Below are 24,276 nucleotides of genomic sequence, written 5' to 3' on the forward strand. Positions count from 1 at the left end.
AAGCTGTGTGAGTGTGTGCACTCCCAATGGACATGTCTGTGTGCATCTTCATACAGAATATGTTCAAAAAATTAGGCAGTTTGATATTTAATTTTGGAGCTAGAGAGAGATCTAAGCTAGTGACAAGCATTCAGAGATCAGCAGTAAGTGAGATCATGATAGCTCATGAGATTGTTCAAGAGAAATAAAAGGAGAAAAACTTATATGGTTGAACTCTGGGCAACAACAAGGGGGTGAGAAGCCTTCTAAGGAAACTGAAATCACCAGAGAAAAGGGGAAGGAGCCTGACTAAGGTGGAGTCAAGTTTGAGCTTCATTATATCTTGGGAGGTTGGAAATTTGTTCCTAACAAATTCTCTGGTCTCCAGCACATTTTTCTGGGTTCTCTATGGTGTGGAAAAGAGTTAGTTGCTCCTCTCTGTGGCAATTGGGAGTGGGTGACTAAGTATTGCAAATGGAAGGCCCACAGGGGTCTGAGACCACGAGAGGATGCTACTCCCTGGCAGAGTTTCAAGTAGTTAACTATGGCCAGTGGACACAGAGAGACCAGGACATGAGGCTGGAGAGTAGTCCCAGGTCCAACAAAGAAGGTCTTAGAAGGAATCTGGACTGTATGCTAATGGAGCTGCTGAGTCATTCAAGGGCCTCTCAAGGGAGGAACAAAATCAAAATTATGGTTTAAATTTTTTTTTTCTAATGCAGCCTGTGTAGGGGGTTGGGGTGAGAGCAGAAGCAGTAAGCTGGGGTCGGTAATACTCCAGGTGAGACACGATGGTGGTCTGAAAAAGGGTAGTTTCTGGGAGGTTACAGAAGGAAGATGAACTGGAGTGAGCTTTTGTCAGCAGAAGTCAGTTGAGAGCAATGGATCCGGTATGAAAGAGAGGAGGAAGAGGCAGGACAACTTCCAGGTTCTTGGTTTAGAAAACCAAGTGGATGCCTGTGGGGTTTATGGAGAAGAGGAACGTGAGAGGAAGGGCAGCCTGGCAGGAGTGATGTCAGTGAGTTTCCATTCTGCAAAGTGTGAGTGGAGTCGGAAGACCTCATGAAATGAATGGCCCACACACGTCGGCCAAGACATGCTTACCTGTGTCCTGGAATCCTGAACCATGAGATGTGGATATGACATTAAAGACTGTTTCTAGCATTAGGTATCACCGTGAATGTGAACAAGCACAGTTTTAGACCTGGAATTTAAGATGCTCAATAAATGTCCACTTCTCCCCTTCCTTCCCTTTCTTCCGCTTTCACCCTAACCCGGGGATGTGCATTCCTTAACAGAGGCCCGCTGTAGACAGCTCCAGTCAGGAAGGGTTTCCCTTTCTGGGTTGATATTTGTATATAAGCTCAGATTAATGACCAGCAAAGAAAGCTTCAGGAAGAACACAGCGGGTACAGGACCACAGGAGAGGTCTGACCATGAGGAAGAGAGGTGAGAGGACGGGAAAGTGCTCAGAGACTCAGCTGGGGGAAAGTCAGCGGAGAGGGAACCGAGAGGCGTCTCTGTCTGCCGGGCCTTCCCCTGTGACTGGCCGGGGGCGGCACACTGGCCTTCAGAACACACTCTGGCTCCCACCAGGTAACCCTGAGCCACTTACATGCAGTAGATAATAGTATGTGGAATCTTCAGGGTTATTCAATGTTTTGGGTTTTCGGGGTCGTCTTGGGGGTCGCAATATTTTTGGTTCTTTTCCTTTAGAGATACCTAAAGAAAGGAGATGATGAACAAATATTTCACTCCGAAGACTTTTATCATGCAATGTTTTCCTTTTGGGGTAAATAAGAATTTATATCCAATAACTGAGGTGAAAAATGGGAGAAAGAGGAACTACCTCCCCCCCAACCTTTACCATATGCCTCCCCTCATGCTTCCCACTGACTGCCTGGTGGTCTAGAGTGTTGAGAGGTAAGGGGAAGAAAAGAGGAGGAACAAAAGGAACGCACAGTAATGTGGAGTGGGCTGTACTAACTCACAGGATGGATGAGGGGGAGAGCCAAGACTGCAGAAAAACTATTCATATTTATTAATTTTTTGTGATGCTGGGGACTGAATCCAGGACCTTGCACATACCAGGCAAGTGCTCTACCAGTGGCTACTCAGTCCCATAAAACATTTTTAAAAGGGTAATTATATTCGTAGAACATCAGCTATTCCTTCCTGTCCTTTCCCATGACCCTGGTGAGGTAGCCAAACCATTCTAGCACTGGGTGATCTTCATTTTAAAGCACCTTCTGCTACGTTGCAGCCCAAAGGAGGAGACTGCTCATTTATAGGGTTGACATTTTTTTTTTAGATGCCTAATCTATCTTTCACCAAAATTGAAAACCACAAACCATTAGAATTTGTGGATTCGATTTTAAAATACTGACCATGAAAGAATACATTTGGTCACTTTTTTCCTGCCCTTTCTGTTAATACAGCTAACTTCTATTTTTTTTTTTTTTTTTTTGTACCACAGATTGAACTCAGGGGCAGTTAACCACTGAGCCACAACCCAGCCCTTTTTAATATTTTATTTAGAGATAGGGTCTCGCTGAGTTGTTTAGGGCTTCACTAAATTGCTGAGGCTGGTTTTGAACTTGTGATCCTCCTGCCTCAGCCTCCTGAACTGCTGGGATTACAGGTGTGTACCACCGTGCCCTGCCTAACTTCTTAAACCTGGAGCAATAGAGCTTCTGATGATCTACATGCTTGGTTGCTTGTGTTCTTGACAAATGGCTTTACATTTACAGAAGGAATAGGCCTGTCACTAAATATTTCTATTTTTCATGACTCCCGCGCACCCCATCGACCAACTGCAGTTGTATAGAAGAGCTGCTTGGCTACTATATCAGGATCAGGGTGAGAGGGGGGTTTGGGTGCTGTTGGAGAACGGCTGCCTTCAACATATACCTGAGCACGTGCTTTAGCAGGACTCTAAGGGCAGCAATAGATCATTATTGTAAATAATAAAGGGACAGCAATGGTTCCTAATCTCCAGATGCAGAAATACAGAGAGACACTGAACTGTCCCCAAACATACTAATCAACTCAAGTCAATTCTACTCAAATCAATGAATACTTAATACCTGGTACATGTAAATGACCGAGGGTGGCAGGGCAGGGTCAATCAGTCCCGAGTAGGATGAAAGACTCAGGTGTCTAACTTTCTAGTCCCCCACCCAGCCCACTGGGTGAGTATATTTATCACGACAGCACTCTTAGCCTAACGTTATCCAGTTCACTCATTTGAAAATGTGTGGGGAATTACTGGATGATAAAGAAGATCAAGTAATTAGGAGGACTTTATAAAGGTGTATGGCATGGACTCAGGCGAACCAGAGACAACCACAACCCCCAGGCTCCACTGCCCTTTTTTGAATAAAAGAAAATGAGTTAGTTGTTAAGGAAACTATGTTAAGAGATATTAATAATAGCCTGGACACTTTTCTAATCAGCACCTGGGATTTATCTCCCATTCTCTCTCCCTTCTCCATAGGAATAGAAAAAGGAGGTGGAGGGAGAAAAAAATATCTGCACCTGTCCTGGATTGTCATAGGCAAAAGATGGTAAAGCTTGAATTCTTGCTGATGCCTCAAAGAGTAGTGTTTTATATTATTCCTTCTTTTCATTATGCCAGTGCTGATCCTTAAGCAGTTTGCAAATTTTAAAAATCATTTTTAAAGTGTATTGCATTTTTAAAGTGTATTTCAAGCTCTTGCAAATTTTTTAAATCATTTTTAAAGCGTATTGTTCATATCCACTTATCTCATTTGAATCAGAATGGCAAGAAACATGAAAATACAGTATCCAGTTACTGTATATTCTTACTACTTTCAGAAACATTTCAAAGTAGCCTGCGACTAAATTTTAACCTGACTTTAGTACCATTTCAAACCTGGATTAAAATATCAGAACCTTCCTATCGTAACACAAATGAAATTGAGGGCGGCAAAGAATCTTATTAAATGCCAGGAGAGTGAAAAACCAGAAAACATGATCCTGGTAATAAAGGAATTCTTGATCTGGTCTCCATTTTCTCATCAAATGATCTCCATTCAATCTGATTTCTGTTACAAAGACTATTGAAAAAATACCTTTTCGAAGGTCAAGGATACACTTTATTGACAAATCCACAGGCCCTTTATCTGTCCTTATTATCTCTGACTTACTCATCACTGAGCACTATCGACCACCCTTGTGTTCAGAACAGAGGATGAGGTTTCTGAAGGCAGATGCCTTATTTATTTTTGTATTCCCAGCACTTACAGAAATGTCTGACATATAGTAAGTGCTCAATAAAAGTCCATCCTGTCTTCCTGAGGTTTCCACCAGCTACTCCATGCCAGTGAATTACTAAAGTACACCTCAGATTTAACCTTTCCCCCCACAAGAGCCCCTGCCCTAAGTTCTAGTTCCCAAACGAATACTTCCATCTGGAACTCCAGAATCAAATGAACCAACGGTCCTCTTTTTCTCCAAAATTCTGTTCCCTACAATCTCAGTGGCACCACTGTTTGTTGTCTTGGTTCAAAATATTTTGTCACCTTTGTCTCGACCTCTTTGCTTTCCTACAGTCAATTACTTCTGCCATTTTTTGACACATTCTTTGCAATGTCTAATAGTTATCTCCCATTTCTGTTTAGGTACCACTGCCACCACTCTGGGCCCAATCACCTGTATAATAATTGTGTCAGAATTCATCTTGTTTCCATGCTTTAGTTTGCAAACGTAAAACAGAGTTTTTCTGCCTTAAATACCATTTGAATGATAAAATTTCATTTTTTAAAATATTAGGATGATGGCTCTTTTTTTTTTTTTTTCAGGCTAGACTTCTCCTAAATCCAGGTTATGTACAATCTCAGCAGTTCTGATCTTATCTCTTATTTCTCCCCAAAATGAACTGTCTCTTGTCGTTAGTCCAATGACCTCATTAGAATCCCGACCCACCAGCTGTAACTTTCTGGTCCTCTTGTAGAAGAGCATTTCGCCCCCCTCCCTGACCCTTAAGTGTCCCTCCTGCCCATCAGCCCTTGCTCTTCCTTCCATGAAGCTGTCACCCACGCGTGGCCATCTCCCTCTCACCGAGTGCTAGGCGCTGGCTGATCGTACAAAGCCCCGGGAACCTGTCGTGGGATGAACTGTGTCCCCTTAAAATCTGCAGGTCGAACCCGCAACCCCCAGTACCTGGGAATGTGAACATCTTTGGAGACAGGGTTTTCAAAGAGGAAATCAAGTTAAGATGGGGTCATTAGAGCTAATCCTACAGGCCTGGTTTCTTTATCAAGAAGTGAAGACCTGGATACATGTACAGAAGGAGAGCCATTGAGGCCACCGGGAGCAATGCAAGTAATGCAGACCCCCAAGGAAATGGCCCCTGCTGATACACGGACTTTGTTGGAGCCCCCCAGCACTGTGAGAAAATACACTTATGGGGTTTATGGCACCCAGTCGGTAGTACTTTGTTATGCTGGAAAACTAATATAAAACCTAATCTCACACTTCTTGCCATGTACTATTTTTATCTATGATTTTGTAAAAACGGTTGGTATAGAAATTTCTGGATGCAGGGGACGATGACTCAGGGTTGTTTTAAAAAAAATTTTAGTTGTAGATGGACCCAATACCTTTATTTTATTTATTTGTTTTTATGTGGTACTGAGGACGGAACCCAGTGTCCCACACGCGTGAGGCAAGCGCTCTGCCACTGAGCCACCACCCCAGCCCATGACCCGGGTTTTCATGCCCTCCTGCCCTCTGGTGGGCGGGCCACACTTAGGTGTTTTGCATCCCTCTCGGCTTAGAGGTGCAGTGCTAAGTGAAGAGTAGATACTGAATATACTTCTGTAAACGAGATCACCAAACTGTCGCACATAGAAAAATAAATTCCTGAGTCTTTAAAGACAAACTGAAATTAGAAAACCAATAAAATTCTTGAATAGATGGAGGACTGGAGTGTGGCTCAGTGGTAAAGCACTCAACTAGCATGCTTGAGGCCCTGGGTTCAGTCCTCAGCAACACACACACACACACACACACAAAGGAGAGAGAGAGGAGAAAACCTTTTATGGCAATGAATCCAGGGGACACACAATAAACTTGGAAAACACTATTTATAATACAGATGACAGAGACAAGGGTTGGTGTTTTTAATATACAAAGAGCGCAAACAACTACAAATGTAGAGACTGAAAAATGGGTAAAAGATACAAATAGGAAGGTTCAAGATGAGCAAATTTAAGAAGCATATAAGTATGGGAAAGCACCCGAGTTAACAAGTAGACAAAGAAATATAAATTAAAATAATAATGAGATATCATTTTACTCTAGACACATTAGCAAAGAATAAAAAAGATGGATTACACTTTTGAACAGGACATCAGGACAAGTGTATTCTCACTAATTGTTGAAAGAAATGTTGGCTGTTAGAATCTTTTAGGAAAGCAAGCTATCAAAAACCCAAAATACCTTCCAACTCAATAATCCTACCACTGAGGATTTGTCCTGTAAAATTAAAATCTCAGTATACAAGAACATTTTCAATGATATTTACTGCGACATTTTTTGGAGTGGCAAAATAATGTGAGGCAAAGCAAATCTCTAACAATGGAGAAAAAATTTTATATAATTGTTGTAATCCCCAAATGGAATATTATGCAGCCATTAAGAAGAATGAATTATGGTTGTACTAGTCGATGTGCAGGGATTCCTGCCAAGTTACTAAGTGAGAAAATCAAGCTGCTGAAGTGTTTATATTATGATCCTATTTACATAAAATAATGGTAAAACTTTAATGTTGGATGTGTAAGTGCATGAATATACATCTACAGAAAATAGGAAAATACATAATTTTATAATAAGCCTTTCCTTAAGGGGAGGGTAATATGGGTTAGGAGGGAGAACAGAAAAAAAGAGAAAAAGAAAAAAATACTACATCAAGATAAACCCTGAAATGTACAGCAAGGTCACATTTATGTAAAATTATAAGTATGCATATGGGAGAGTAAATGTTACAGGAATAAAAAAGTCAAAATGCATGGATTTTCAGAATTTCTGATTAATTCTTGTGTCTTGCAGAATCTTCAGTAGTGTTTATTACTAACTATTTTCCCTTTGCCAGGATAATCTAAAGTGGGGGAATGAATATTCTTATAGGGTGTTTCACTTAAGATATTGCCATGCCAGGTAGGTGGGTGGCCAGTAAATAAAAATTATTGATGAATATATTCAGCAGGGTCTGATTGCTCTGCTAACATTTCCTTGGACTATTTTAATTTTTAAGAGCAAATTTCCCATGAATTTATCAGCATACAAATGTTTCAGAGAGGCATTAGTTGATTTTGCCCTAGAATGGCTCTCTGAAATTTTGTTCCATCGGGAGAGTACAAACCCCATCTACTAACATCATTCTAACCCCTTAATTACAAAAGTGACATAAACATTTATAATCACAAATTATCAGTAGCATATCAATGTTGGCACTGGCAAAATTAGGTTTGTGGTTATTTTGTGTGATGTGCATGATAAATATTAGCTTGCAAAGGTTATAGCCAGAAGGTAAGACATCTATTTATATTGTAGTTCTGGTAATAATTTCCTTAAGTGTTTTAATTTATCAGAAATGTGCCTCTTTTTTTTTTTTTATAATGAATTGATAAACATCTCAATATTTTTCATTTGAAGACAGGAGATAGATTTAAAACTCATGGCCAACATTTGCTTTAGAAAATGAAATTTCAGTATTATTCTCTTTTTAATGATAATTGTACTTTTTGCTTAAGTATAAATGCAGAGTATAATTTGCATAAATATCCTACATCTAAATCAGATATTAACAGAAGAGCCCTTATGTTGCTGTATTTTTTTCTTTAAGATGTCAATTCTTTAGTCTGTGTAAATTTCCATTTCCTCCCGACAGTCCATGACCTTCAAGCAATATAGTGACCTACAGGAAATCTTAGAAGGGAGGAGTTTTCATTACTGCATGTTAAAGGCAGACTCAGCCAGTCCTGATTATGACCTGCCTTTGAGAAGTTGCAGCTTCTATCATTCACCTCACCTGCCCTTCAGCCAGGCTAGCATCTGTATACAGGTTCTGGGCTCATGGTGGACAGTGCAGTTCCAAAGTGCTCCTACCTGTCCTGCGTGGCCTCATTCCTTTGCCTTCTGGAGATGTCTTCAGTTCTCATGGTTGCCTTGGATTTTGACCTCTTGCTTCTCCTGTGTGGTACCTTTCTCCTGAGTTAGCTGAGTGAAGGGTTAAGGGTAGGGTCTTGCCCTGCCCAATGTCCTTAGCCCAGGGGGGATGCTCTGCTATTTCCTGGATGTGACTCAGAGTTTTCTCTCACCTTCTCAAAGGGCAGCTCCCAGCTCCCACCCCATTCTGAACAGTACTACCCATTGCTTTGTCTCTTCTTTTTCTACCAACTGAACACCAGAGCCCCAGCACCCAACTATACCTGTACCTATCCATGGACTTTCAGCTTTTTGCTACTTTATGATTTGGCTACTTTGCACTAATATTCAAAACCTCGAAAACAGCTTTAGGTTTAATAATTACACTCTTAGGTTTACAGAAGGGGCTGCCCTCTGCCTCCCCCTCACCTCTCTTTGAGTGCAGATACAGAAGAGAGAGGAGAGGGCAGCCTTGCCTGTAGGGTGGGGATAGACACACCCCCTGGAAGATCATCGGTCTCTTGGAGATGATCACTACATATCCATCATCTAATTCTGTCAGCTCCATTGGGTTGAGGTCAGGCACTAGAGACCTCAGAGGCTAGTTAGTCTCATTCTAGGCGTTAGACCCCACTCTGATTTTCACATATGTGCAGAATCATCAAAAGAGGGCAGCACAGCGGAAGCACACAGGAATGCAGATATGATGCAGATGGGGACAGTGAGCCATCATGCTGAGCACTGTGAATGCATCTCTGACCATCCATGGGACTGAGGATATAGTCACACACACTCACACATACTGATCACATTTACCTGCTCGGAGAACAAGGGGAACTCAGGAGTGGTATTTAAGACCCCTAACTACATCTTGGCTCTTTTTCAAACTAACGTTGATCTTCAGTTCTCTGAAAAAATATTTGGATATACAGTCTGAGATGAATGCTTACATTCTTTTTCCTGAAGAGCCAGATGTTAAAAATTATTTATGACTATTCACAATCATTTTCTTAGATTGGTCTTTTGAAAACACAGAATGGAATAACATTCTTTGATTTTTAAACATGTGACATTTAGTTTTTGCTTCCCTCTGCTCATCCCTTATCACACACACATAAGCGTTTCTGGCTCTCATCAAGGTGAGGTGACATACACCAGTATTTTTAAAAAGCCATTATTCCTAATGAGAGCATGCCTGGTCACATGCTCTAAGCTGGCTTAGAAGAGATGCTGGAAGAGATGTCAAGCAAACCTCTAGTGGTGTGAGACAGCTTGGTAGCAAAGATGACATAATCGGAGATGACGCTCTAATCTTATCACACAGAGCTGCAGAAGCTCTGTACCAGGTTGCGATGACATTAATCAGATTCTTAATTTTACATGAAGCCAAGTCAGCGAGGGTGGAGAGCGTCCACCGGCTGCAGAGTGAGCACTCTGTTTTCACTCAGCCATTCAACTTTTCTAGAACTCTTGTTAATGAACCATCTTGCATGTGGGAAGATTGAGCTGACTTATTTACAGTATTCCAATTCCTGTCCTGCAATATTTTATCCCGTAGTTAGATTAGCTAGCAGTTTGCTAAGGTTATCCTTTGAAAATTTCATTTTAAGGGCTGTTAATATTCCCTATATGAGTGTGTCATTGCTTATTAATCATTCTCTTATTGTCCAATTCTGCTTCTTGACATGCACATGAATTTTTCTTTTTCAGCTTATTTCCTTAGGCTATGGTCTCATAGTGGGTTTCCTGGGTCAATGATGTACACTTTCATATTATTATTATTATTTTTTACATTGTCAAATCACTTTTTAAGATGTTGACTCTTTACAGTCTTACCATTATGTTTGGAAAAATTTAAACAAGCACACTCTCATTGTTAAAATGTTTTTTTCACACTTGCCATTTTGACAAGTAAAAAAATAGCAACTTGTTTTAATCTGCATATCTTTTTTTTTAGAGTATTGTCATCTGCATTTCTTCTTCTATAAGCACATTAATGTACTGCGTCCATTTCCCATTAGAACTACTAATGCTTTTCCTAATAATCTGTAAGAACTCTTTTTTTCTGTTATACATGTTAACCTTTTGTATGTTTCTTCTAAACATTTTAACCAGTTTGTCTTCAGCTCTTTTAACCTTTGATGATGCTTTTGAATCTCTAGGTTTTAATGGTTGTGTAATCTAAATCTTTCACTGTTTTGCCCTTTAATTCTTTTTATTATTTCTTATGTTTTGTCTTTTTCTAAGCAGAGATCACAAAATATTTAGCTTATAGAATTGGTCTCTCTTGGGTCATGTCTTATCTTTAAATGATTTAATGCATCTGGAAAATATTCAGGTATTTAGCTTAATGTAAGGATGTATCTTATTTCTTCTCAAATCAGAGAAAATTTTAAGCATTATCCATTCATTTCTTATAGATTTGTGAGGGATCTTTCTGTAAGGGATAGGTTTTTGTTTTGTTTTGTTTTTGTAAATATGCCTTTCAAATTTAGGGTTCCTCTCTTTCATTAATCTGTGACTAATTTTTATAACAAAGGTCTATGTTTTTAATTATTATTGCATTACTTTACTCGTTTTACTAATTATTTACAATTATTCTTCCCCTCCCTGAAATTTACAAATGATTTTTGGGGAGATTTATTCAAGTCTGAAGAAAATTTCACAGAGATTTTTGAATGCAATTTCTTTTAAACCTAGAAATTAATTTTGGAGTGGTCATGTTTACAGTATGTTACCTTCCAATCAGGAAACACAATATCTCATTCCACCATGTACCTCTTCTTTTTTGTCTCTTTTTGGTGATTTTCTTGAAAGTTTTATTAAAAAAATTAATTTTTGCAATGAATTCTTTTACCATGATAAATTTTTCTTGGAACAAATATCTATGTAGATTTCTTTTTTTTTTTTTTTTTTTTTGGATTGAATTTCTTTTCCCCACATTTTTATTAGTGCATTATAGTTTTACATCATGCTCAGATTTGTTACATATTTGTACATACACACAATCAAACAATATTATTTAACCAATATGATTCCCTAGTACTTCCCCCCTCCTTCTCCACTTGGTCCCACCCCTTGGCCCCATTGTTTAACTGGTCTCCCTTTGATTTTTAGGAAATCCACCCCCAGCTTTATTTTCCTTTTTTCCCCTCTCTAGCTTTCCTAGGGAGACATATATCCCTTAACTTTTTTCAGTTTGACTTATTTTACTTAACATGGTTGTCTCTAGTTCCATGCATTTTCCTGCAAATGACACAATTTTATTTTTTCTTTATGGCTGACTAAAAATCAATTGTGTATCTGTACTATGTTTTCTTTATCCATTCATCAATTGATGGACACCTAGACCAGTTCCATAGTTTAGCAATTGTGAATTGTGCCCCTATAAATATGGATAAGCATGTATCCCTGTAGTATGATGACTTTAATTCTTCAAGATAAATACCAAAGAGTGGTATAGCTGGGTAATATGGTCATTCAATGCCTAGTCTTCTGAGGAGCCTCCATAATGATTTCCAAAATAGTTATACTAATTTTCAGCCCCATCAATAGTGTAAAAGTGTTCCTTTTTCTCCATATCCTCTCCAGCATCTATTATTTGTGTTCTTTTTTTTTTTTTTTTTTTTTTTTTTTTTTTTTATTTTTATTTTTTTTATTTTTTTTATTTTTTTTTTTTATTTTTTTTACGTTTACATAGGGTAATGATGTTATTATATTTTTCCCCTCCCCCCCACCCCCTCCCCACCCCTCCCCCCCCCTCCCACCCCTCTTTTCCCTCTACACAGTCCTTCTTCCTTCATTCTTACTGCTCTCCATAGCCTAACTCTAAACCTAACCCTAAACCTAATGCTAGCCCCTCCCACCCCCCATTATATGTCCTCATCCGCTTATCAGCGAGATCATTTGTCCTTTAGTTTTTTGAGATTGGCTTATCTCACTTAGCATGATATTCTCCAATTTCGACCATTTGCCTACAAATGCCATAATTTTATCATTCTTCATTGCGGAGTAATATTCCATTGTATAAATATGCCACAGTTTCTTTATCCATTCATCAACTGAAGGGCATCTAGGTTGGTTCCACAATCTGGCTATGGTGAATTGAGCAGCAATGAACATTGATGTGGCTTGTATCTCTGTAGTATGCTGATTTTAAGTCCTTTGGGTATAGGCCAAGGAGTGGGATAGCTGGGTCAAATGGTGTTTCCATTCCAAGCTTTCTGAGGAATCTCCACACTGCTTTCCAGAGTGGTTGCACTAATTTGCAACCCCACCAGCAATGTATGAGTGTTCCTTTTTCACCACATCCTCGCCAACACCTATTGTTGCTTGTATTCTTGATAATCGCCATTCTAATTGGGGTGAGATGAAATCTTAGGGTGGTTTTGATTTGCATTTCCCTTATTACTAGGGATGTTGAACATTTTTTCATATATCTGTTGATTACTTGTACATCTTCTTCTGTGAAGTGTCTGTTCATTTCCTTAGCCCATTTGTTGATTGGATTATTTGTATTCTTAGTGTAGAGTTTTTTGAGTTCTTTATAGATTCTGGAAATTAGCGCTCTATCTGAGGTATGGTTGGCAAAGATATTCTCCCACTCTGTAGGCTCTCTCTTCACATTTCTGATAGTTTCCTTTGCTGAGAGAAAGCTTTTTAGTTTGAATCTATCCCAGTTGTTTATTCTTGCTTTTATTTCTTGTGCTATGGGAGTCCTGTTAAGGAAGTCTGATCCTAAGCCAACAAGTTGAAGATTTGGACCTACTTTTTCTTCTATAAGATGCAGGGTCTCTGGTCTGATTCCGAGGTCCTTGATCCATTTTGAGTTGAGTTTTGTGTAGGGTGAGAGATAGGGGTTTAGTTTCATTCTATTGCATATAGTTTTCCAGTTTTCCCAGCACCATTTGTTGAAGAGGCTATCTTTTCTCCATTGCATATTGTTGGAACCTTTGTCTAGTATGAGAAAATTGTATTTATTTGGGTTTGTGTCCATGTCCTCTATTCTGTACCATTGATCTACCTGTCTATTTTGGTACCAATACCATGCCGTTTTTGTTACTATTGCTTTGTAGTAGAGTTGAAGATCTGGTATTGCAATACCCCCTGCTTCGCTCTTGCTACTGAGGATTGCTTTAGCTATTCTAGGTTTTTTATTCTTCCAGATGAATTTCATAATTGCTTGCTCTATTTCTGCGAGGTACATCATTGGGATTTTAATTGGAATTGCATTGAATCTGTATAGAACTTTAGGTAGTATAGCCATTTTGACGATATTAATTCTGCCTATCCAGGAACATGGGAGATCTTTCCATCTTCTAAGGTTTTCTTGAATTTCTTTCTTTAGTGTTCTGTAGTTCTCATTGTAGAGGTCTTTCACCTCTTTTGTGAGATTGATTCCCAAGTATTTTATTTTTTTCGATGCTATTGTGAATGGGGTAGTTTTCCTAATTTCTCTTTCTGAAGATTCATCACTTATGTATAAAAATGCATTGGATTTATGAGCATTGATCTTGTAACCTGCTACTTTACTGAATTCACTTATGAGTTCTAAAAGTTTTCTGGTGGAATTTCCAGGTTCCTCTAAATATATAATCATGTCATCAGCGAACAGGGATAGTTTGAGTTCTTCTTTTCCTATTCGTATCCCTTTAATTTCTTTGGTTTGTCTGATTGCTCTGGCTAGAGTCTCAAGGACGATGTTGAATAGAAGCGGTGAAAGAGGGCATCCCTGCCTTGTTCCAGTTTTTAGGGGAACGCTTTCAGTTTTTCACCATTTAGAATGATATTAGCCATGGGCTTAGCGTAGATGGCCTTTATAATGTTTAGGAATGTTCCCATTACCCCAATTTTTTCTAGTGTTTTGAGCATGAAGGGATGCTGTATTTTATCAAATGCTTTTTCTGCATCTATTGAAATAATCATGTGATTCTTAACTTTAAGTCTGTTGATATGGTGAATGACATTTATTGATTTCCGAATGTTGAACCAACCTTGCATCCCTGGGATAAAACCCACTTGATCGTGGTGCACTATCTTTTTAATATATATTTGTATGCGATTTGCTAAAATTTTGTTGAGAATTTTTGCATCGATGTTCATTAAGGATATTGGTCTGAAATTTTCTTTCCTTGATGTGTCTCTGTCTGGTTTAGGTATCAGGGTGATATTGGCTTCATAGAACGAGTTTGGTAGGGTTCCCTCCTCTTCTATTTCATGGAATAGTTTGAGGAGTATTGGAATGAGCTCTTCTTTAAAGGTTTTATAGAACTCGGCTGAGAACCCATCTGGTCCTGGACTTTCTTTTGTTGGTAGGCTTTTGATGACCTCTTCTATTTCATTGCTTGAAATTGGTTTATTTAAGTTGTGTATGTCCTCCTCGTTCAGTTTAGGTAGTTCATATGTCTCTAGAAATTTGTTGATGTCTTCAAGGTTTTCTGTTTTGTTGGAGTATAGATTTTCGAAATAGCTTCTAATTATGTTTTGTATTTCACTCGTGTCTGTTGTGATGTTTCCTTGTTCATTCCGAATTTTAGTAATTTGAGTTTTCTCCCTCTTTCTCTTTGTTAGTGTGGCTAAGGGTTTATCAATTTTATTTATTTTTTCAAAGAACCAACTATTTATTTTATTAATTTTTCCGATTGTTTCTTTTGTTTCGATTTCGTTGATTTCGGCTCTGATTTTAACTATTTCCTGTCTTCTACTACTTTTGGTATTGGTCTGCTCTTCTTTTTCTAGTGCTTTGAGCTGTAGTGTTAACTCGTTTATTTGTTGATTTCTACTTCTTTTTTTGAATGCACCCCATGAAATAAATCTTCCTCTAAGTACTGCTTTCATAGTGTCCCAGAGATTTTGATATGATGTGTCTTTGTTCTCGTTTACTTCTAAGAATTTTTTTATTTCCCTCCTGATGTCTTCTGTTATCCATTCATCATATAATAGTGTATTATTTAGTCTCCAGGTATTGGAGAAGTTTCTGTTTTTTATTCTGTCATTTATTTCTAATTTCAATCCATTATGATCTGATAGAGTACAAGGTAGTATCTCTATCTTCTTGTATTTACTAACAGTAGCTTTGTGGCATAAAATATGGTCTATTTTAGAGAAGGATCCATGTGCTGCTGAGAAGAAAGTGTATTCATTCTTTGTTGGATGGTATATTCTATATATGTCCGTTAAGTCTAAATTGCTGATTGTGTTGTTGAGATCTATAGTTTCTTTATTCAATTTTTGTTTGGACGATCTATCCAGTGGTGAGAGAGGTGTGTTAAAATCACCTAGTATTATTGTGTTGTGGTCTATTTGATTTCTGGAATTGAGAAGGATTTGTTTGACGTACGTGGGTGAGCCAATGTTCGGGGCATAGATATTTATGATTGTTATGTCTTGCTGATTTATGCTTCCCTTAAGCAGCATGTAATGTCCTTCTTTATCCCTTCTGACTAGTTTTGGTTTGAAGTCCACATTATCTGAGATGAGGATGGATACTCCAGCTTTTTTGCTGTGTCCGTGTGCATGGTATGTTTTTCCCCATCCTTTCACCTTTAGTCTATGGGTGTCTCTTTCTATGAGATGTGTCTCTTGCAGGCAGCATATTGTTGGATTTTTCTTTTTAATCCAATCTGCCAGTCTGTGTCTTTTGATTGATGAATTCAGGCCATTAACATTCAGGGTTATTATTGTGATATGATTTGTATTCCCAGTCAATTGACTCATATTTGTTTTTGACATGATTTGGTTTCTCCTTTATTTGGCTATTCCTTTAGGCTAGCGCCTCCTGTTGCTGATTTGCATCGTTGTTTTTCATCTCTTCCTCATGGAATATTTTGCTGAGAATGTTCTGTAATGCTGGCTTTCTTTTTGTAAATTCCTTTAGCTTTTGTTTATCATGGAAGGATCTTATTTCATCGTCAAATTTGAAGGTAAGTTTTGCTGGGTATAAGATTCTTGGTTGGCATCCATTTTCTTTCAGGGCTTGGTATATGTTGTTCCAGGCCCTTCTAGCTTTTAGGGTCTGGATTGAAAAATCTGCTGATATTCTTATTGGTTTCCCTCTGAATGTAATTTGATTCTTTTCTCTCGCGGCCTTTAAAATTCTGTCTTTATTTTGTATGTTAGGTATTTTCATAATAATGTGCCTTGGTGTGGGTCTGTTGTAATTTTGTATGTTTGGAGTTCTATAAGCCTCTTGTACTTGGTTCTCCATTTCGTTCTTCAGATTTGGGAAATTTTCTGTTATTATTTCATTGAATAGATTGTTCATTCCTTTGGTTTGTTTCTCTAAGCCTTCCTCAATCCCAATAATTCTCAAATTTGGCCTTTTCATGATATCCCATAGTTCTTGGAGATTCTGTTCATGATTTCTTACCATCTTCTCTGTTTGTTCCACTTTGTTTTCAAGGTTAAATATTTTGTCTTCAATGTCTGAGGTTCTGTCTTCCAGGTGTTCTATCCTATTGGTTATGCTTTCTATGGAGTTTTTAACTTGGTTTATTGTTTCCTTCATTTCAAGGATTTCAGTTTGGTTTTTCTTCAGTATCTCTAACTCTTTATTGAAATGATCTCTTGCTTCCCGTATTTGGTCTTTTAACTGTTGATTGGTGCGATCATTTAATGCCTGCATTTGCTCTTTCATCTCCTCCTTCAATGCCTGCATTTGCTCTTTCATCTCCTCATTAGCTTCCCTGATCGTTTTAATTACGTACATTCTGAACTCCCTTTCTGTCATTTCTTCTGCTCTGCTGTCATTGGGTTTTATTGATGTAGTATCTAGGTTTGCTTGGGACATTTTCTTCCCTTGTTTTCTCATAATGGTCAGTTGTCAATGGGACCTTGAGATATTGCAGTTTTCCACTATTGGCTTATAGTGTCCCACTAGATTTCCAGTGTATCACCTCCCAGCCTTCAGTAGCCTGATGTCTTGGAGGAATCTGATAAAGCAGCTCATTCGAAGAATACTGCCCCTAGCCCCCTACTGGTTCCACGTTTTGGAACTGGCTCTGTGCGGAAATGCTCTCACTGTGGGCCTGCACCGTGCAGCTGGCCGTGTGGGAAGAGCCCACTGCCGGAGTGTGGAAGACTACCTTGGGAAGACTCAAGCTGCCCTGCCCGGCTCTGCTAAGCCACCTCTATCTGGGCCTGCCACCCGGGCCGAGCTTTACCCAGTGGGCAGAATCACCCGTGGCTCCACTTCAGTCCGAGTCTCTCAATGCCTCCCCTTCTTAACTCCTGGGTTCTGGAGCGACCGGGGGTGCAGTCTCCCTCTAGGCCGCCATCTTGGATCGCCCCGTGAAGAGAGCCCGCAGCCGGAGTGGGCAGAGCCGCCTGAAGAGGTCTCCGGCTGCCCTGCCCTTATCCCTGAGGCTGACTGCAGATCGAGCCTCTCCGCTGGTTCTTTGCAGGAGTACACTGCACTGCAGCAGCTCCGGGACTCGGAGCGTGCTCTGTTCAGACAGGCTCTCACTAGCGGGCCAGTTCCGTTCCGAGAACCTGGAGAAGCTGGCTGTGTGGGCGGGGCCGGAGTGCGCAGGACTGCCTGTGGATGACTCTAGCTGCCCTGCCCGGCTCCGATAAGCCACCTCTATCTGGGCCTGCCACCCGGGCCGAGCTTTACCCAGTGGGCAGACTCACCCGTGGCTCCACTTCAGTCCGAGTCTCTCAATGCCTCCCCTTCTTAACTCCTGGGTTGTGGAGCGACCGGAGGTGCAGTCTCCCTCTAGGCCGCCATCTTGGATCGCCCCGTGAAGAGAGCCCGCAGCCGGAGTGGGCAGAGCCGCCTGAAGAGGTCTCCGGCTGCCCTGACCTTATCCCTGAGGCTGACTGCAGATCGAGCCTCTCCGCTGGTTCTTTGCAGGAGTACACTGCACTGCAGCAGCTCCGGGACTCGGAGCGTGCTCTGTTCAGACAGGCTCTCACTAGCGGGCCAGTTCCGTTCCGAGAACCTGGAGAAGCTGGCTGTGTGGGCGGGGCCGGAGTGCGCAGGACTGCCTGTGGATGACTCTAGCTGCCCTGCCCGGCTCCGATAAGCCACCTCTATCTGGGCCTGCCACCCGGGCCGAGCTTTACCCAGTGGGCAGACTCACCCGTGGCTCCACTTCAGTCCGAGTCTCTCAATGCCTCCCCTTCTTAACTCCTGGGTTCTGGAGCGACCGGGGGTGCAGTCTCCCTCTAGGCCGCCATCTTGGATCGCCCCGTGAAGAGAGCCCGCAGCCGGAGTGGGCAGAGCCGCCTGAAGAGGTCTCCGGCTGCCCTGACCTTATCCCTGAGGCTGACTGCAGATCGAGCCTCTCCGCTGGTTCTTTGCAGGAGTACACTGCACTGCAGCAGCTCCGGGACTCGGAGCGTGCTCTGTTCAGACAGGCTCTCACTAGCGGGCCAGTTCCGTTCCGAGAACCTGGAGAAGCTGGCTGTGTGGGCGGGGCCGGAGTGCGCAGGACTGCCTGTGGATGACTCTAGCTGCCCTGCCCGGCTCCGATAAGCCACCTCTATCTGGGCCTGCCACCCGGGCCGAGCTTTACCCAGTGGGCAGACTCACCCGTGGCTCCACTTCAGTCCGAGTCTCTCAATGCCTCCCCTTCTTAACTCCTGGGTTCTGGAGCGACCGGGGGTGCAGTCTCCCTCTAGGCCGCCATCTTGGATCTCTATGTAGATTTCTATCCTTAATGAATTCTATTGGTAGTCCAAATCATTACTTTGGTTCATTCTTTGCATTTTTAAGACAAAATTCACATTGTCTAGTAATACTTCTATAATTCTATCTTTTCCTTTTTGTTAAATATGATCCTCAGAAACTCCTCTTTGCTGAATTACTGCATCAACTAGAAATTCCCCAAAATAAGAAAAATCATGTCTCTAGCTTATTTATTTATTTATTTATTTTGGTGTCAGGGATTGAACTCAGGGGCACCCAATCACTGAGCCATATCAACAAGACCTATTTTATATTTTATTTAGAGACAGGGTCTCACTTAGTTGCTTAGTGCCTTGTTTTTGCTGAGGCTGGTTTTGAACTCGAGATCCTCCTGCCTCAGCCTCCCTGGCTGCTGGGATTACAGGTGTACACCACCACACCCATCTTATTTCTACCATTTTTATCTTAATCCTGCGTTTAATGGAACTGCTTCTGGCATTTTACAGTTAATTATGATGCTGACATTTAATTTAGGAAATATACCTTTCATATTGCTAAAGAATATCCTTCTATTTCTAGTTTAGTAAGAGTTTTGTGTTTCATCAGTACCAGGCGTTGGATTTTATTGAAAACTTCACCTGCATTTATCAAGATGGCTTTTTTCTTTTGGCTTTTAATATAATGTTATATTCACATGCATTATTTAGATAGTCCCTTTGTTTGCTTTTGCTTATTTATTTGTTTAGTGGTACTAGAAATTGAATGTAGTACAATCTCCAGTCCTTCTTATTTTTCATTTTGAGACAGGGTCTTGCTAAATTGGTGAGACAGGCCTTGAGCTTGCGATCCTCCTGCCTCAGCCTCCCAATTGACTCGGATTACAGGCACTCATGCTGGATTATTTGGATAGTCCTTTAAAGTACTATTGCTTTCCTCTAGCTAATACTGCATTTAAGGAGTTTTTTTCTAAATCCATAACTGATATTAATCCAACTTTTAAAAACAATGTTGTTTCTCAGACTTTTGTTCTAAGATGTATGAACTTTAAAAGATGGGTAACTTTCTATGTTTTTCTTAAACAGATTACATAGTATGGAAATTATCTGTTCTGTGAATGCTCAAATGCATTTGCCTAAATTCTACAAATTCTTGGAGACTTTTTGGAGGTAATTTTTTGACAGATTATCATATTTGCTGTTTCTTCTTTGAAATTTACTTTGCATTCTCACATTGCTTTTGTTAAACTGTATTTATAGCATGTGATATTTTAGTATTTTCAACCATCAGTGTTATAATCTTATTCTAATTTCTAATATTTTTGGATTCTTTTAAAAATGATTTGCCAGGACTTTGTCTATTCTTTTATTTTTCAAAACATTATCTTGTCTTTGTTTAGATAATTGTATTTGTGTATCATCATCATTTTTTTCTTTTCAAATTTGTCCATAATTTCTTAGCTTACATATTTTTATTCACATTTCTTTGCTCTCAATCAACAATAAAAATATGTAATAAATTGGATTTTCCTATCAAATTAGGAAAATTCTGGTTACTTCCCATTTAAATTAGGATCTGGCTACTTCTCATTCATAGTTTTAATATGTGGCTATTCTTTTTTTATTTTGAAATGAGTTATAATTCTAATTATAATTTATTTACTTTGATTTATAATTTGCAGATTTGTTTTTCCACTTCTGTATTGTAATATGGTCAGAAAAAGTAGCCTGGTTTAATTCTAATTCTTGGGAGTTTATAGATTGGCCCAGGATGTCTAGTTATAAGGACAATTTCTAAAATACACTAGACATTTTAAAAGAAGGCATTTTCCTCTAGCAAAAAAATTATAAATATTCTGTAGATGAATTTGCCTTATTGGCTCTATTATTATTTTAAATTTGCTATGCAATTTCTCTTTAAATTGATCTTGTTTAGCTAAGACATATGGTATCAATACGTAAATAAAAAACTAAAATCTCCGTTTCCAATGCTGGACATTGTTGACCTTTGTGTATGTGTGTATTTTTTATCAGAATTTAATGGTAAGTTTGGAGAAAACATTTGGTTCATTGTTTTCCTGCTTCTATGTTAATTCCATGTCCTTTGTAGTTTAAGAAGAGATAAAAGTTATGGAATGGTGAAAGATAATTTGGGTTTAAAAAATTAGGTTGTTTCCACCCAAGTTTAAGATCACATGCCCATGCCCTAATTATCACCCTCTCATACTTATTTCTCTCAATGGAAATGCAGGTGCAGTTGGCTCTTATCACTTTGAATTTATCAAAATTATTTCCAAACAGATAAAAATAAGTTCATATATTTACCTTATTTTATTTTAAAACTTCATTAGTCCTTGGCTTTCATTTGGATATAATTTTACCTGACACTTTAACACATTTAAACGTATATCTCACTGAAAGAGCACCTTATAAAACAAGGTTGTTAAACTTCATTTGAAATTTTTAATTAATCCTCATGTATTATCCATGATTTCCTAGGGCTTTTTTTTTTTTAATAAGTGATAAGATTTTCCAGGGTTTTTTTACATAATTCAGCCAAGGTTTACTGAGTTCTTCAAAACAGAGTTGGTTATAGCAATTATCAAAGATGCCTGCAGCTTTTTGGGAGGCATGAGATAAGTTTAGGTGGCTTGTAGGCTATTTTAATGACAGAGTTATTTGTAAGTGAACTTGATGTTGGTTTCTGAAATTAAATATTTCCTAGGGAGGTATGGTTTTCCAGGAAATATGGTACTGCAAAAGACCTGTTGAACTTGTGCCTACACATCAGTCATCTACCTGCATCCTTCCTCTGAAGGTGACGGCAGCTGCTTGCACTGCAAGATTCCCAATTCTGTGACTAGCACTTCTGATTAACTAAGGAGATAGGGTATCTATATAAGACCTCTTTTCTGACTAGAGGAGTTTAAAAGCAGATAATATAAGAAAATGAATGTGCATTTAAAGAATATAATGTTACATTCTTTGTTTGATAAAACCAAATTTACAAAACCTTACTCCACTGGCCACTAAACTTTGCTCCAAAATAGTGTTTGAAGGGAATTAAGAGCTTTCCAGTCAACTAATAGCAGTTATTTAATGTCACTGTGCAATGAAAAAGAATGAGTATATAGTACATGACATGATCCTGCTTGTAAAAGACTGAAAATCTACTTGAAGAAGACAAAGCTAGTACATATGAAAAAAATCTTTGAGGATAAGTACATGCAGATTTTGGTACTGATAATCTGTTCCCTCCAACAATTGTGCATCTGAATAACTTCTGGGAAGTTTGTGATGCCTGTGAGGGTGTAAAGATAACTGTTGGAAAAGAACTAGAACTGCAAGAATCTGGAATGGGTCATGGGAATTCTTAGTTTAAATGTTGAAAGGAAATAAATCTAACCAAGAAGGTGAAAGAACTCTACAATGTGAACGACAGAACATTGAAAAAAGAAATAGAAGAAGACACAGAAGCTGGAAAGACCTCCCATGTTCATGGATAGGCAGAATGACACAGAAGCTGGAACATTCAGGCAGACTGAATGTTCTTCAAATGTCCATACTAACAAAGGCAATATACAAATCTGATGCAATCCCTACCAAAATACCAATAACATTCTTCATGTAACTAGAAAAAATAGCCCTAAAATTTATTTGGAAGAATGAAAGACCCGGAATAGCCAAAGGAATTCTAAGCCAAAAAAGCAGTGCTGGAAGCATCACAATACCTGACTTCAAATTATACTACAGAGCTATAGTAACAAAAATTGCATGGTGTGGGCATAAAAACAGATACATAGACCAATGGTACAGAATAGAAAGACACAGAAACAAACACACAGATATGATCATCTGATCCTTGACAAAGGTACCACAAACATACAGTAAAGATAACCTTTTAAACAAATGGTGCTGGGAAAACTGGTCATCCATATGTAGAAGAATGAGACTGGACCCTTATTTCTCACCCTGCACAAAAATCAACTCAAAATGAATCAAAGACCTAGGAATTAGACCAGAAACTATGCAACTTCTGGAAGAAAACATAGGGTCAACACTCCAATAGAAAGGCACAGTCAATTACTTTTTCAATAGGACCCCCAAAGCTCAGGAAATAAAATTAAAAAGCATCTGCACAGCAAAGTAAACAGTTAAGAATGTGAAAATAAACCTGCGGAATGGGAGAAAATCTTCACTAGCTACTCTTCTGACTGAAGATTAATATTTAGAATATATAAAGAACTCAGAAAACAAAAAACCAACAACTCAATTAATAAATGGTCAAATGAACCAAACACATACCTCTTAAAAGATTAAACACAAATGGCCAACAAATTCATGAAAAAAATGTTCAACATCATTAGCAATTAGGGAAATGCAAATAAAAACTATAAGATTACATCTCACTCCAGACAGAAAGACAGTAATCAAGAATACAAACAATAATAAATGTTGGAGAGAAAATGGAGTAAAAGGAACATTTTTATACTGTTGGTGGAATTGTAAATTAGAACAACCACTATGGAAATTAGTATGGAGATTCCTTAAAAGAGTAGGAATGGAACCACCATATGACACAAATATATCACTCCTTGGTATTTATCTTTAAGAGTTAAAGTTATCATACTACAGTAATGCATGCATACCCATGTTTATAGCAGCACAATTCACAATAGCCAAACTATGGAATCAGCTGAGGTGTCTCTCAACAGATGAATGGCTAAAGAAAATGTATATATATAAACAATGAAGTTTTATTCAACCATAAAGAAAATGAAATTATGTCATTGCAGAAAATGAATGCAACTTGAGAACATTATGGTGAGTAAAATTAGTCAAAAATAAGTCAAACTCAAAAGTTGTATATTTTCTTTCATATATGGAAGCTCTAGAGAGAACAAAGGAAAAGAACAGTGGTGGTGGGGAATCTTATGAAAATGGAAGGGAGATCAGTAGAGTAGAGGAAAGGGACTAGGAGAAGGAGGAAAAGGGGAAATACTGGCAAATGATATTGGTCAAATTATATTGTTATATTCTGTGCATGTACAAATATGTAACAACAAATCCCACCATTATGTACAACTATCATGCACCAATAAAAACATGGGATAAAAAAAAATGTTGACAGAGGATTAGCAAACATAGACTGTTCTTTAAAAAAAAATCAGAAAAATCTAAAACTTAGGATGGAATTTTCCTATCCTGAGATAAAGCTATACAACCAAAGGTACAATCATGAATTTGATTCCTTTCTAAGGATAAAATATTAACCAAGCAATATCTGGCCCAATGTGTGACCTTGGCTTAAATTCTCTGGCCTATATTTTATAGTGAATGTTTATAAGCTATTCAAGATTTTAAAAATACACATATCATTAAAATAGATGAATATAGATGGTAATCACAAATGTTGGGGATAAGTCTCAAAAGGAACCCAATGATTATATCCCCCTTTCCTTCTGTGTCTTTCTAATTTTTAAATAACATCTTGGAGAA

General features: G+C 38.8%; 1 protein-coding gene across 1 annotated transcript in view; it reads right to left on the reverse strand.

The window, feature by feature from the left end:
• Myo3a (myosin IIIA) overlaps positions 1 to 24,276 on the reverse strand; it is a 240,776-nt gene that overhangs the window by 10,439 nt on the left and 206,061 nt on the right. The window contains exon 32 of the mRNA XM_047521156.1: positions 1,595 to 1,701. Coding sequence (XP_047377112.1) covers positions 1,595 to 1,701 — 107 coding nt within the window. The remainder of the gene's footprint in view (positions 1 to 1,594; positions 1,702 to 24,276) is intronic.

The sequence above is a fragment of the Sciurus carolinensis genome, chromosome 12 (genome assembly GCF_902686445.1).
Source record: "Sciurus carolinensis chromosome 12, mSciCar1.2, whole genome shotgun sequence".
NCBI classification, from domain to species: Eukaryota; Metazoa; Chordata; class Mammalia; order Rodentia; family Sciuridae; genus Sciurus; species Sciurus carolinensis.